This window comes from Sciurus vulgaris, assembly GCF_902686455.1.
Source record: "Sciurus vulgaris genome assembly, chromosome: X".
NCBI lineage: Eukaryota > Metazoa > Chordata > Mammalia > Rodentia > Sciuridae > Sciurus > Sciurus vulgaris.
Window position 1 is genome coordinate 102473852 of NC_136471.1, and position 15521 is coordinate 102489372.

The 15521-nt window shown below is 41.0% G+C and overlaps 2 protein-coding genes across 4 annotated transcripts in view; one reads left to right on the forward strand and one right to left on the reverse strand.

Moving 5' to 3' along the window:
- LOC306650724 (uncharacterized protein) overlaps window positions 1-9322 on the reverse strand; it is a 135370-nt gene extending 126048 nt beyond the window's left edge. For all 3 annotated transcript variants that reach the window (XR_013760990.1, XR_013760991.1, XM_079122980.1), the window contains exons 1-2: window positions 9036-9322; window positions 3715-3896 (exon numbers count right to left, since the gene is read on the reverse strand). The gene's annotated coding sequence lies outside the window, so the exon portion shown is untranslated. The remainder of the gene's footprint in view (window positions 1-3714; window positions 3897-9035) is intronic.
- Window positions 9323-9571: 249 nt separating this feature from the next.
- Window positions 9572-15521, forward strand: part of MED14 (mediator complex subunit 14) — a 73089-nt gene continuing 67139 nt past the window's right edge. The window contains 2 exon segments of the mRNA XM_079122813.1: window positions 9572-10095; window positions 14625-14651. Of these exon segments, the coding sequence (XP_078978939.1) occupies window positions 9881-10095; window positions 14625-14651 (242 nt within the window). The 5' untranslated portion in view covers window positions 9572-9880.

Sequence of the window (15521 nt, forward strand, 5' to 3'; positions counted from 1 at the left end):
GCTTTTTGCAAAAGCTGCTCAGTATTCCCTGGGCCTGGGAATACTGAGTGGAGTGAAGCGCAGGTAAGCCTCGTGCCAGTCCTTCAGGGAACCACTGGACAAGTATAAACCCATCGCAACAGAGGGGTTGAGATGATGGCTCATGTTGTCCCTCTGGAAATTAGCACCCTGCCACAGGAGTATGGGCTGTTATTCTCAGGGCTGCCAGCCATCTGGGGTGTGGGAGATTGTGGGCGGGTCTCTCTTACCTCAGTGCTTTTGTCTTCAATAAGTCTTCTCCTGGTTGGTTTGACCAGATTCTGAAGTTCTGCAAAAGTTGACTGTGACAGTTTTTCCTAGCTCATCAGTTGCTTTTGTAGAGGGAGTACCCTACTCTGCGATTTTTGATGACACCATTCCTTAATATTCTTCCATTTTAATGTGCTTGGACATAAATACATAGCTAGATAAAGATACGATAAAATGAAAGGCTTTAGCTTTAAAAATATAATTAGACTTAGTATATTAAATAGAACAATGTTAAGTATTACATTGAAATACCTATTTTAACAAATAGTATCCTTAATGGGCAAATCATATCCATTTTCTTGCATACATATTTGTATTTTAAGTAATTACTATATCATGTATAGTCTTGATTATTTTTATCTTCTTTAATCTAAATAATTAAACTGTTTTCTCTAGAAAACCACCTAACTAATTTTAAGAAACATCTAACTAATTTTCTCTGAGCACATTTTTTAGATTATCTTTATAAATTTTAAGGTGGCAAAATAAGCCTATAACATCATCCAAAGCACTGGAACATTTTAATGTGTACCTGTTTTATAATATATGAAAATAAGGGTAAATGAAAACTATGGTTAGTGACCAAAAGTTTTATATATTCTTTTACTTAGAAACTGTCCAAATATCCACAGATTGTCAATGAATTCAGCCTAATATTTAAAATTTTAGCAAATGTTAACTAAAGATCTGGAAATTATAATTTTAGCTAACACATTAAGCCCGTATGATCTGTAGACTTACAAGAAATTTATAAGCTCAAATCCTTTTAAATGACATCTATAACTAAAATTTCATTTAGTAAAATACTATTTTATGTTTTGTACTCTTCAATATTCAGTGGAAACAATAACTTATTTGATCCATAAAACCAATATAGGAGATTTAGGAAGCTGAAATCTTGAGAAGTCTGGTTTTAGTCATATCTCAACCAGAACACTGGCTTGCATTAATTTTGTAGATTAAAATCAGAAGACATTCTTTTTATCTTGTAAGCATAGTAACAAAGGCTATTATTTAAACTTATCGGTATTAAAAGTGAAACTGTTTATTAAATTTTTTCTTTCTCATAAACATCTGTGACTATCTGTGCTAGATATTCCTAGAATATGCACATGATGGAATACTTTTTCTGATCAATTATCATTAAAATTTCCCACTGCTCAGGGAAGGTCAGATGGAAGGGAGGAGGAATAAGAGACCAGCACTTCATATCTGATCCCACCCTGACAACCTCCAGTCACTGGTATAGTTTTTTTTTTTTTTTTTAAATTCTGATGGCCCTCGTGGCTAGAAAGCCTGACTGGCTTCATCTTAAGGTGGCAATCAGGCAACACAGGAAGATGACTGCAGTCTTTTGTTTCTGCTACCACTTGGTTTCAGTTGCCGGGTATGGAAGACTGCTGACCACAAGGAGAATTATCAGGTGTTGAAATTCATGAACCCTAGACGACACCTGTACTGGCCTGCTTGGGCAATATCAGGGGGACATCCTGGCTTGTTGCAAGTTCTAACACAGTGCTCAGTTAGCCATCACCCATCAGATTGCAGGTGGGAGAGGCCCAGGCGAAGGGAGAAATAATAGCCACTGACTTAGAACAATGTGGCCATGGAAAGAACAAGAACCCTGACATCTGAGGAAGGAATACCTTAGTTCCCAAGAGGTATTGGGAGTTGGGGGAGGGGAGCATTTAATGCGCTTTTCCCCCTAGATCCAGTACTGCAGCATCATAAAACCCCTTGTCCACCCCAGTCAGGCAGCAGCTGCAATTGGTAATAAGACCCTGTGCTGGGCTTAGCATCCCCATCGTCCTGTTATGAAACAGAAACACTGACACAGGCGTGGCTGGATCCAGCTGTGTGCTAAGCCTAATACCCTCACAATAGTAGTACTCTTCAGCCATGCCTGAAGACAGTAGAACTGTCTGCCACAGATCACACCTCAGCTCCTTCCTCGCATATACCAAAACAACCTTGCTTCAATCAGACTAATAAGAATTAAGGCCTGGAGCCTGTGGCCCTGGTCCTTAGCTGTGGCACACCTCCTGTGCATGTTGGTCTCCAGGTGGGCCTGTTGCATCACTCCTCAAGAAATAGGGACCATGAGACCAGCGCTACCACGCTGATGGCCCTCTCATCTTGTTTACTTTCAGCCCCTATCCATGGCAGGCTTACACCTTGCCAGACAGAGGTGGGGACTCTTGCCTAACAAAGATGGAACAAGGCAAGATAAGATTTTTCATTTCTTAAGGAAGAATAGAATTATACTCTAAATGGGCTCCTTTTTTTTGGTACCAGGGATTAAACTAAACCCAGGGCTGCTTAACCACTGAGTCACATCCCCTATATTTTATTTAGAGACAGGGTCTTGCTGAGTTGCTTAGGGCCTCACTAAGTCGCTGCGGCTGGCTTTGAATTTGCGATCCTCCTGGCTCAGCCTCCCAAGCCCCCAGATTACTGGTGTTTGCCACTGTGCCCAGCTCCTTCTATTTCTAAGGGTGCCGCTTGTTTTCTTCTTCCTTTATTCACCCATTAGGGGTCACTTATTTCCAAGAGGTTGCATTTCAGCACAGCTAGAAAATAGCTAGATTATACATCTGGGTAAGTTTTTTTTTTCCTGTGGTGCTGGGGATTGAACCCAGGGCCTTGTGCATGCGAGGCAAGCACTCTACCAACTGAGCTATAGCCCCAGCCCATGGGTAAATTTTTTTAAGATCTCCTTGGAAACAGTCTTTTTAAGGCCTAAAACCACAAGTGTTAAACTGACACTTTCATCTGTTTGGCAGCAGTTATAATTGAAGTTTCCTTATAGCCTTCTTTTATGTTAGTGTTAAACATTCTAGAAAATTACAAAAATGTTTTAAAATCTGAAAGATTGAGTAGGTATTTATTAAAGGTTGCTCATTAGGAAAGAAAAAAGATCTAGGCCTTTAATTGACTACTCATGCCCAATCTTGTTTTTAAAAGACTTTTTGCTGTATATATCCTCAAATATACAGAAGAGAAAGAATATGAGCCCCCCGTATTTATCATCAACTTTAACAATTATCAACATAATGAAAAACAGAACAATATCAACATTTTTCCAATCTTATTTCATTTACTTTCCCCAACATTTTTTTTCCTCAAGTATTTGAAAAGAAACTCCTGGCATTTCATTCCATATAAATATATGTACGTCAGTCTTAATTCTATAAAAGTTAATGCAATATAAATAGAATAACAGAACATGAGTGAAGGAATATTCGTGTCCCATTCATTCAGCAAAGACAATAGATAGGCACTAAGGTTGGTGCTGGGGATATCAGAAAGATAATCATGTTGCATACAGAAGATAAAAAGTTCATGGATTATTAGGTGAATAAATATAAGACATTGCTCCCAAATGATGATGATGATGATGATAGCTAATATTTATAAGTCACTTACTGTTTTAAGCCCTTTGCAAATGTGAATTCTTTTATTCTTGATTGTCTTCTGAGGTAAATATGATTATTACAGAGGAGGAAACTGAGACCCAGAGAAGTGAAATAACTTGATGGAAAGAGTTCAGATGGTATGTGGTAGAGCCAGGATTTGGATCTAAGCAGGCTGATTTCAGAGGTTGTGCCCTGAGGGGAAAAAAGAGGGAACTATTTTAATATTGTGGTTAAAAACAATGCTATATATACATCAAACTATTTTGTTTCCTTTGTAAGCACATAGACTATTTGCCAGCTCCCTAGCCTTCAAATGGGGCCATACGACTAACTGTGGTTAACGGAAGGTGGGTAGAGACAGACACATACAAATACACACACACACAAAAACACATTTATTTATTTTCAAAGTCCTAGAAAAATGGCTTCCCAGAATGGTTACGCCTCCTATTAGGTACATCTTTATTGAACTTTGGGAGTGCAAGTAAAACTGTGTTAAGTTATTGAGATTTTGGAGTTTGTTATGGCAACTAGTGTAAATTATACTAAGACAAGCATTAATTTAAATGTTCTAAAATGATCAAATATTTAATAGTGAAACATACAGAATACACGAAATAATCATATTTCTATCCCCAGATTTAGCAGATAGCAAAACTGTCATATTTTCTTCAAGAAATCCATGAGAACATGTTAAGTGAAATAAGTCAGAATCAGAAAGTCAAGGGTTATAGGTTTTCTCACATGTGGAAGCTAGAGAGGAAAAAAAAAAGAGGCAGATCTCATGAACTTAGAAGGGAGACCAGTACAGTAGAGGAAGGGGGTCAGGGAAAGGGAGGCAAAGAAGCAAAGGGGAGGCACTGGGAAATAAAAGGGACCAATCATGATACATATATGTATGAACATCTCACAATGACTCCATTATATATAATTATAAAATTAACAACAATTAATTTTAAAAATCCATTAGCTAACTAGTAACTGCTAACCAACAAAGCATCACCTCATCCTTTACCCCTTCCTAGAAGTACCTACAATCTTGAAGGTGGTGTATATCATCCTCATTTATACTTCAATATGTCATAATTATTTTACATGCTATGAAAGAAGACAGAAGTAGTATCAAAAAAGACTGAATGTTTCATTCAGTATTGGTTTTAATTTTATTTTGGTACTGGGGATTGAACACAGGGGTGCTTAACCACTGAGCCACATCCCCGACCCATTTTATTTTTTGTTTGGAGACAGTGTCTCACTGAGTTGCTTAGGATCTAAGTTGCTGAGGCTGGCTTTGAACACACACACAAAGACACATTTATTTATTCTCACAGTCACAGATCCTCCTGCCTCAACCTCCCAAGCCACTGGAATTACAGGCATGCACCATGGCACCCAGGCAGGATTGGTGTTTAGATGTATTCACATTGGTGCAAGCAGCTCTAATTCATTAGAACACTGTAGAAATATAGTAATTTAATCATCCATTCTCTTACTGAGACAGTTAGGATTGCTTTTTGTTTGTTTGTTTGTTTCTACAAAGAGTGCTGCAATGAACTTCCTTGGCACGTGCCGATATAATATCTGAGGATTTTCACTTAAGCTGGTACTTGAAGAATGACAAGTCAGCCATGCAACAAGCTGTTGAAGTATCTGGAATGGCAGACAGGCCCTAAGGTGAGAGGGAATGGCATATACTAGACAGACTCAGTGACATTATGGTGCAGTGAGTAAGAGGAACAGTGGCAGGGGACAGGGGAGAAAGAAGCAGGAAAGTACTGCTCTGCTAATGGCGTTAGAGACCTCACTAAGAAATTGGATTTTTTTTTTTTTTTTTTCTAAATGCAAAGCTATTAAAGCATGCTTGTTTTTTTCTAGGTTGATCAGACCATGCCCACAATATTGTAAATTCCTTCTCTCAACTTCACAATGAATATAGCATCTAGTACCTGTTAAACGAATGCGGGAGGAATTTTCCATTTTGGAGGAATTGCAATATATTATAAGAAGAAAAAATATTTTTCAATTCCTTCCCTACCCTTTTGTGTCTGAGCAGCATTTATAAATTTCAAAATGAAACCAGACGTATCCCAATTTCATTTTTCGACCAAAAAGACTTAAAAGAAATGCTTTTTCTCCCCAGTTCATGTTTTGCAATCAATTTGTTTCTTTTGTTAAAATCTAATAGACTTCATCAAAGATCTAAAGCGCGTAGGTCAATTCAAGAGCTAAGAAAATACACTGCTAGTTCTAAATCTGAGATGTGACAGAATCAGAGGATGTCCAAACAAAGGAACTGGAAAATGTGAATGAAAAAAGTATGTAACTCTATTCCAGTGCCAAACAGTACTACAGACTTTCAAGTGACAAATTATAAATTATTTCCAAATGTGGTTCGAATGTGAGTCATGCCTTTAGTAACTCAGGCCAACATGCTAACATTTTCTCTCCTTCCCCCTTCATTTCTTCTACTAGCCCTTTGTGTCTGCCAAGTGGTTAACTTGTAGTATCTAGGAGGTGAGGTATTACTCCACTTGGAATTTTCGTTTACTTTATCTACCTGGTCTTCAATATTAAAGCAGAGCAAGGTCCACAAGTCCTATTCCTGTATTTTCACCCTATTTTCCTTTAGGTCATCCTTTCTGATAACTTATCTATTTTTAAAGATACCTATTCAAACACAGGAATCTCAATATAATCTACAATTGATGTGGATGAAATTTTCTCTTTTCTAAAACAACTTCCCCATCCATTGATTTTTTTTTTTTTTTCCTTCTACTTACAAGTTGGTTGTACTCCTTCTAGGTAGAAACTCAATGCTAAACAGAATGGCTGCCAAAAGGCAAGATGTATATTTGTGTTTATACAATAAGGTAGAGTTAAAACCCTATGGACATTGTGTACAACCATAGAAATGAAAAGTTGTACCCCATTTGTGTACAATCAATCAAAATGCAGTCTGTAAAAATAAAAATTAAAAACATTTTTAAGAAAAGGAAAAAAAATTTAAAGGAAAAAATAAAATAAAACCCTATGAATGCCACACACAATCAGAATCTCAGTGTTAGAAAAGACTTTCAGGATCGATCACCTTGCACAACTACCTATTTTTTTTTTTTTTTCTGTATATGTGACAACCAGGGTTTGTCCCCCACCCCCGTACTGGGGATTGAACCCAGGGGTGTTCTACCATTGAGCTATAACCCCAACCCTTTTTATTTTATGAGACAGGGTCTCGATAAGTTGCTGAGACTGGCCTTTAACTTGTGGCTCTTCCTGCTTCAGCCTCCCAAGTTGCTGGGATTATAGGTATGTGGTACTGTGCTTGGTGACAACCAGGTTTCTTAAAGGAAGTTAATAATGTTTTCAGGAGGGAGTGAGGAAGAGAGGGAGGGGGCAGGAGAAAGACACAAACACAGAGATACTGATACAATGAAACAAGTCAAAACTCCAAAAGAGATGGTCCAATTCTACCTAACATAAAAATTGTTTGCTCCTCATGCAAATTAAAACCACAATGAGATAACGCCTTAATCTGTTAGAATGGTAGTTAAAAAAAAAAAAAAAAGAAAGAAAAATGTTGATGAGGATATAGAGAATAGGGAACTCTTGTAAACCCTTGGTAGGAATGCAAATTAATATAGCTATTTTGGAAAACAATAGGGAGATTCCTCAAGAAACTAAAAAAATTACCATATGATCTAGGAACCTCACTTCTGAATATATACCAAAAGGAATTGAAATCAATATGCCAAAGAGATGTCTGTCTATCGAAGTGCTAGTCACAGCACCTAAGATAAAGAAACAACCTAAGTGCCTGTTTGCAAACTAATGGATTTTTCAAAAGGTGGTATACTGTATACACAATATGATTCAGCTTTCAAAAAGAATGAAACGCAGTCACTTGCAACATGGTAGAGTCTAGTGTGATCTACATTAAGTGATCTACATTAAATGAAATAAACCAGGCAGAGAAGACAAATGTCTATTGATTTCACTTGTACATGGAACCTAAAAAAATCAAAGTCAAGTAGAAAGTAGAATAGTGGTTAGCAGAGTGAGGGCAGAGCTGGTGGGCAGGGGAAGGAGCGTTGTTGTACTGAGGGTTCAAGTTTCAGTCAGACAGGAGGGGAGGAGTAAGTTCTGGTGATCTGCAGAGCAAGGTGGTTATAGTTATTAACAATGTATATAGCTCAATGTTCTCACCACAAAAAAATAAGTGAGGTGATGATATATATTAACTAGCCTGACTTCCTCATTCTACAATGTATTAATACGCTGAAACATCACATTGTATCTCACCAACATATACAATTATTTCTCCATTAAATACAAAAGTACGAAAGAATTTGCTCCCTAGGGATAGCTTGCATAGGGATGAATGATAGTTCCTGGCCTCCAGCCACTGCACTTGTAGGGGGTACAGACAATCCTAAAACATTTTGTTAAGTATCATGGTGATATGTGTAATTGTGCTTTAGGCCCACAAAGGAGGGAGAAGTGATTACACTCAGGTTAAACCTTCAGAAGACAAGTGAAAGGCTGTCAAGAATACCTAAGAAGTAGCCTGCACAATACCGCGGTCCTGTAGGTCCCAGCTACTCGGGAGGCTGAGGTGGGAGGATTGCTTGTGCCTGGGAGTTCGAGGCCAGTCTGGGCAATGTAGGGAGACCTCGTCTCAGTAAAAGAATAAACTAAACTATTATGTATACCTGTAATGCACTGATAAAAGCATTAAAAAACCCCAAACCGAACAATTAAAAAAAAAAAAAAAAAAAAAAAAAAAAACAAAACCGATAAAATGAGAGTATCCTAACCATAGGGAAAACAGCACCAGCATCGCTTACACCTAAGAGTTGAAGCTGCAAAAATGTCATTAAAAGATCGCAACAACTGACACTTCATCGGTTAATGTCTACGTGACTACACATTAGAATCGTCAGGGAAACTAATCCCTAGGTCCAGACTAATTACATCTGACTTTATGGGGTGGAACCCAGAGGGCTGCTTTTTTTTTTTTTTTTCCTTTTTTTGTCCCCCAAACCCCAGGTGATTCCAATGTGCAGTCAAGGTTGAGAATCATCATTTTAGAGCAGGGGCGGAATATTCAACGTGGATTTTGACGCGGGAAAATTCACGGTTAGGAATAGATTCATTGAAAGCCCTTGGAGGGCAGGGTAGCTATGTCAAGAGCAGGGACAAAACTGAGAGGCCGCCGCAGAGGGCAGAAGGGCTGTTTCTGGGTTGCACTAGGGCTCTTCGTGACGGCAACGGGCTCAGCACACGCCCCACCCTATTAGAAATAAGTCATTTCGCGGGCGACTCTGTCCCTACCCCGAGTCATGTCTTCTCGCACATTTTCCCACAGTTTAAAAAAAAAAGAAAAGAAGGACAATACGTCTCTCTCCCACGCAACACGTCTGTGGGAGGAGCAAAGGCCTGAAAAAAATCACACGCGCGCTGCCACTCCATTTTCGTCGCGATTCCAAAGCCACAACTCACGAGCTTCTACAGTCGACCTCCTCGGTCGTGTGTGTGCCCCGCTTAGGGAGAGATGACCGATTCCTTGGGGCAAACTGCTGTCTTTAAGACAGCGGGCGGGGAGGGGGGTGGCGAGGGCAAGGACTGGGTACTGACGTTCGCGGTGACGCGGCCCGCTCTGCTCTCGCCCCGGCTTCCGGCTGCACGCGGTCCCTTTTCCGCTTTCCCGCCCACGCGTCGGCCCCGCCCCACTCCCACGCACCCCCCTCCACCGCCACCAAGCGCTACCGCGCAGGACGGCGGGGAGAACAGTCACAGGTTGCTATCGGAAGGCCCCCTGCAGGTTCCCCTTCCGCTCTGTCTAAAGACTTCCGCTTTGGGCCGTCAACATGGACGCTGCTGCTGCCGGGCGGAGCGGCCTCTGAGCCATCGCGGAGGTGCAGCTTTTCTGCGGCGGCGGGCCCGCTTCCCCGCCCTCCCTGCCTCCCCCCGCCCCTCGCTCCCGTCTCTGGAGCCGGCGGGCTCGGCGCTACATGGGGGCGGGCCTCCGTGGCCGGGGCAAGGCTTCCTGTTCAGAGGCTGCCCGGCAATAGGCGGCGGCGACTCTGCCCGTGCCTGCTTCGGCGCGGTGACCGAGCGCCCGGGAGGTCCACGGGCCGCATCTCGTGCCGCCGCACCAAGCCCGGCCCTGCGCCGCCATGGCCCCAGTGCAGCTGGAAAACCACCAGCTGGTCCCGCCCGGAGGCGGCGGCGGGGGCAGCGGCGGCCCGGCGTCAGCCCCAGCTCCTCCTCCTCCAGGAGCCGCCGTGGCGGCGGCCGCTGCGGCTGCGGCTAGCCCGGGCTACCGATTGAGCACTCTCATCGAATTTCTGCTGCACCGGGCCTACTCGGAGCTCATGGTGCTGACCGACCTGTAAGTACCGCGAAACCCACGCCTGCTCCCCAGCCCCCCCTTCCCGCCCAGGCGACAGGGTTGCGCCTCCCTTTTGCCCGAAAGGCTCCTGTTTTCTCCGCTGGGCTGCTTAGTCTAGAATTTCTGAACTCGTGGGGTTCAGGGGAGGTGGAGGAGAAGCTTTGTATTGGGGGTCTTTCTGGCGATGGAATACCCGGGCCTTGGCTAATTCAGCGTGGTGTAGCACTTAAGCTGAAGATTGTCTTTGGGATTTTTGTCCGAATTCCCAACAGAACTCTATTGATTTCTGGCTGAAAGCTTTTTAGCCCAAAGCCCAAGATTGCAGTACAGTATTTAGGAATACATTATACTCAAACTTTAAAAAATTCCGAAGGCAGGAAATCTTTTGTATCTTGATACATTTTAAATAGAGGTGGTCATTGCTTCTGTTAAAACGCAGGAGATATATTGTATTTAAAATAATTCAAAGTTTCAGTTGCGAGCTTGTGTGTGTGAAACATTTGAGAATGTTTGAGTCTTTATGAATTAGAGAAAGGAAAAAAAATTTTTTGTAACCAGCCTGCTGCTGTTATTTCGATCACCTAGTCACCTATGAAATGCCTTGGGGCATGATTAGGGTGTTAATCCCTTCAGAATAGGATCAGAATACACTAAATGATTCAGTGCATGAAGAAAAGACTATAAAATTTGGGGGCTCTGTTTTACATCTTTTAACCCAGGTTCAGGAAAGGTAAGTCAGAAAAAGAATAAGGATTAGTTTTGATGTAGATTAATTTTTTGATATTTTGGAAGACATCAGGTCAGGGATTTCAGTTACATTAGTGTGGAGATATTAGGTTGTACATTGTCACACTAATTTGTTACTAGAGACTTACTCCTGTGAAACAGCATATTCTCACTTAGTTTTGAGACACTTCATTGAATGAGACAGGAAAAGTAAAGAAATCTACCCCTGTCTAATGAGAAATTTAAATAGCCGTCACGATTGGGATTTATTGCAATAATTCTCTGCACTGCTTATTGTTGGATTTCATAAGAATTCAAGAGTATCCATGAGAAAATCTGATGTATGTGAAGGTCACCTGTCTTATGTATAGCTGTGAAAAAAATGTTGAAGACTACTGCCATCAGTAACTGTGTAATTCGTTTTTCCACAGGAGATGTGTAGAGATTCCTTGAATTATATTGTCTTGTTTTTATTCTTTTAAGACTTGGTTTATAAAGAAGAAATATCTGTTTTTATTGCTGTATATTTATTCTGTTTATAGCTATAGTTCCACGCTTTTTGTATGACGACACATACACACACACACACACACACCCAGCCCAGCACAGACATCTCTGTTGAACTCCAGATGTTATGTCCAGATGCCTACATTTTAAAATCTAGTGGGCATTTCAACATACCAAGTCCAGATCCAAACTCCTGATTCTACTTGCCATCCCCCACTCTATGTCAAAACCTCCTTTTCTTTCTCAGAGAATATATTCTTCCTGTTGTTGTTCAGATCAAAAATTTTAGAGTAATTTCTGGCTCCTCTTTCTTCACATTCCATTCCCAGGGCACATCAGCAAGTTTTGTGTCTCACTTTAGAATCCCTCCACTTCCCAACACTTTCTCACCAGGTGTTGGTCCAGGCCACACAGTCCTCAGCCTGTGCTCTGTAGTAGTCTGCTTGTGGGTGTCTTTCCTGCTCTTGCCCCTCTAGTTTCTTCCCCATGAAATAGTTGAGACGGTCCTTTTAAAACTTATCTAATCAGAACCCTCCAATGGTTCCCCATCTCACTTAGATTAAAAAAAAATTTGTAATCACCTATGTATAGAGTGTCCTTAAAGTTTATGATCCAACAGGACACTTTTAAGCATAAAAACAGGTGGCATTAACAGTGGTGTCAGAACAACAACCAACCAGGACTGTCTTGTGCAAACCAGGACATGTGGTTATTTCCTTTTTTTTTTTTTTTTTTTTTTATACTGGGGATTGAACCCTCCAAGGGTGCTTTACCACTGAGCTACATCTGCAGTCCATTTGCTTTTATTTGGAGACAGGGTCTCACTAAATTGCTGAGGCTGACCTGTAACTCACAAGATCTTCCTGCCTCAGCCTCCTGAGTCAGTGGGATTACAGGGCTCAGCCCCTCATTTTACTTTTAAGGCCCTCCATGATCTGTGCCTTTCTTCTCCTATGCCTTTAATTCATGTCCTAATACTGTCATCTTGCTTATTCTGTTTGAGCTCACTACCCTTCTTGATAGTTCTCAGCACGATCTCACCTTGGAGCCTTTGCTCTTCCCTCAGAAATCTGTGTGATTTGCCTTCTCATTTTCATTAGGTCTTAGTTGACATATAACTTATCAGAAAGATTTCCTTTCACTACCCATTAAAGTAGTATTCTGCCCCTTCATGCTCTTCTCTGTACTGGGTGCTTTAGTTTTCTCTGCAGAACTTATTGCCTCCTGACATTATTATTACATAGCCCTCTCTCCCCTCGTCATTGGAATGTAAGCTCCTTTTGGAGAGAGATTTTGATTTGTTTACTACATTCCCCAGGGCCTAGAACAATGCCTGACACATACTTGGGTCTTAACTGTTTCTTGATTTAGTACATGAATGAGTGAATTTTTAGAATTGTCACTGTTAACCATGGAGAATGTACTGGGAAGAGTCATTGTTGCTCTTGATACATAGGTATATAAAATAACTTTTCATTTTTGATTTGTGGTAACCAAAATTAAAGAACTTACTGTGAAGGTTCCTAAATAGTGTTTTCCCTTGTTCCAGGTGAACACTGTTGGGATTAATGTATCATGTAGAGCCAGTGTTCTAATATGAGAGTCTTTAGGGACACAGTTACTTTTATGTAGCACTTGATGCTAGACTGTGAACTCTTGAAGGTAAACTGGACAGCCTTGGTTGGGCTTTGGCTGTGGCCCCACATTTCTGGGTTTTTTTTGCCTTCTGCTTGTCCTCCACCTTTCCCCCCAACATATATGAGTTTACCCTCTGCCTTGACTTTGTAGGGAATTAGATTCCGTCTGCCACCTCCCCCCCCCCCCCCCCACCACCCGCTAAAATCAGAAAGTGCTGGGATCTCAGTCATGTAAAGCTGTATGATTGCACTTTGGGGCAAATGAGTTTCTGTACCTTACTTCCTCCAGCATTTGCATTTTAAGGCTTTTATCCCAAATGGTGGGTTTCTTTTCATAAAGGAATTTTAAATAGATTAGAAGGCATTGGGGGAAAGAGGAGGCAGGCTGCAAAGCCTGTCCATTGTTCCTGAAATGATAGCACCTCTGAAGTGAGATGATCCTTTTAGGGTCTCTGGGGCAGGTGGGAGGAGCTGGAACAATGGTTCCTGTTCTTTCTGCCCCCAAAGGATCTTCTCTTCCTCCCACTCCTACAGACAACCATCCTTCTCGTTTTCTTTCTCTCTTGAGGACAGGGCTGTGGCTTCTCAAGGACTGTTGTCAGCAGCTTTTGCATGTAAAGGAATTTACCAGTGGGCTTTTATTTGCAGTCTCCTAATAGGGCCTTACTTTCCCCTTCATCCTCTGATCTGCCCAGCCTTTCCAGTCCCTACCTAGTTCCCTCTATCCCTCTGATCATAACTTCTGCTTCCATTCCACACTTTTCCCTGAGAATAGTGGAACTGACAAGCCAGAGCTCATTTCTAACAGTTCCCCTTCCTTGCACCTTGAGCCTTCGGAAGTGGTTTTAGTTTCTCTGATCCTGTGACACATGGGTGGGAGAGAGCCTAAGTGACTGGGTGTAGAGTCTTCAGGATCTGACAGACGTGGGATAGGTATAGGAATTATTCAGACCACTGAATCTCGGACCATGGGGACAGAGGTTAACAGAATGTGACAATTCAGGAAGCTGAAGAGGACTTTTCTAAGCATCAGTAGATGTGAATATTAAATGGTACAATTTATCAGAGAAAAAGTTGACATTGGTGTTGGCTCTCACTACTGGAGAACTAGCAAAAAGAAATCAAAACTCTACTGGAGCTGTTTTAAAGTAATATACATCTTTTCATCTAACCACCTTACAACATCATCATAAAACCCTTGACACTGACCCATTCATATGCTTACCCTGCAATTTTGCCTACCATAACAAAATATGAAAGGATTGCTTCGATCTGCAGTGTCCATTGGGTACAGGGAGGCTGGCAACCAAGTCGTACTTCTGCATCTGTGATCATTTTGGTCTTAAAAAAATATTTTCCCTGACTCTTTATGATGTAGTGTGCTGATGTGAGACTTGGCTTTTAAAAAATGTTTGAGGTTCATGTAATACTTATTGAAGCATTTTGATTAGAGAGAAGTGTTCCTCTGTTGTTTTTTTCTCTTATAGTCGTATTGTAGGGAACTCATAAGTACAAAGAGTAGGTAGGCCATGAGCCTGTCGTAGCTGTTTACCCAGTCTTTCTAAAACACTAAAGGTATTTAATAGTATCAGAGTAAAGGCCATTGTCACATTTTGATGAAGGTATGCATATATTTAATCAATTTTTTTTTCTTCTTAGATTGCCAAGGAAATCCGATGTGGAAAGGTAAGTATAAAAAATTGCAATTTGTCTCTTTATTGACCTATGTGTGGGTGTAGATATACAGATATTGCTGGCGTAGGACTGTGGATTGGAAATCTAGCACCATGTGTTTAGGAGTAGGGGGAAATGTAATTATCTCATTCTCAACAGTATTCGTCTGTGAGACCAGTTCTAGATCTTTTGTTCTATAAACCTTTGAGTGACCAGATCAAGTCCCTGAGCAGGATAGGAAGATATAGAAGATAATAGTCTGTAGTGGAAGAAGCTGAGGCGCATACCAATTAAAGAATCTGTTCGCTAATTTACTCTTTGCTATAATGATCCTATTTGGTATCTTCCTGATGAATTGATAGTTGCTGTCTGCTATTGCTGTTGTATGGTTGAGAAAATTTTGGTTCAGTGAAGTTTAGGGCTTAAGGGAATATAGCTCAGTTGGTAGAGTGCTTGCCTCATAAGCACAAGGCCCTGAGTTCAATCCCCAGCACCACAAAAAAAAAAAAAAGAGTTAACTACATATGAATATGTTGCATAGGCCAAAGGAACAAGATAAATGAAGATTTCAAAGAAATCATATGATGGGGATTTACATCGTGGCTATAGTATAGGCCGCTTGATTATATCTTTGATATTACTTATACTCCTGGTTGGTTTTTTTAATACCAATTCACTAGAGAGGATTTGAGCTTTTATTAGTGGCTACACTCAGATGCCAACAGCATCTAGAACTGGTCTCACCTTTTTTGATAGAATTAAACATTGGTAAAGAGGTGAAAGAAACAATTGAAACTTACTTGTGTTATGGTCTGGCTGGTCAATTTTGAAGGAAGCAGTCGGGTTTGTTCTGTCCGCTGTGGGGTAAGTGGACACTGGGCC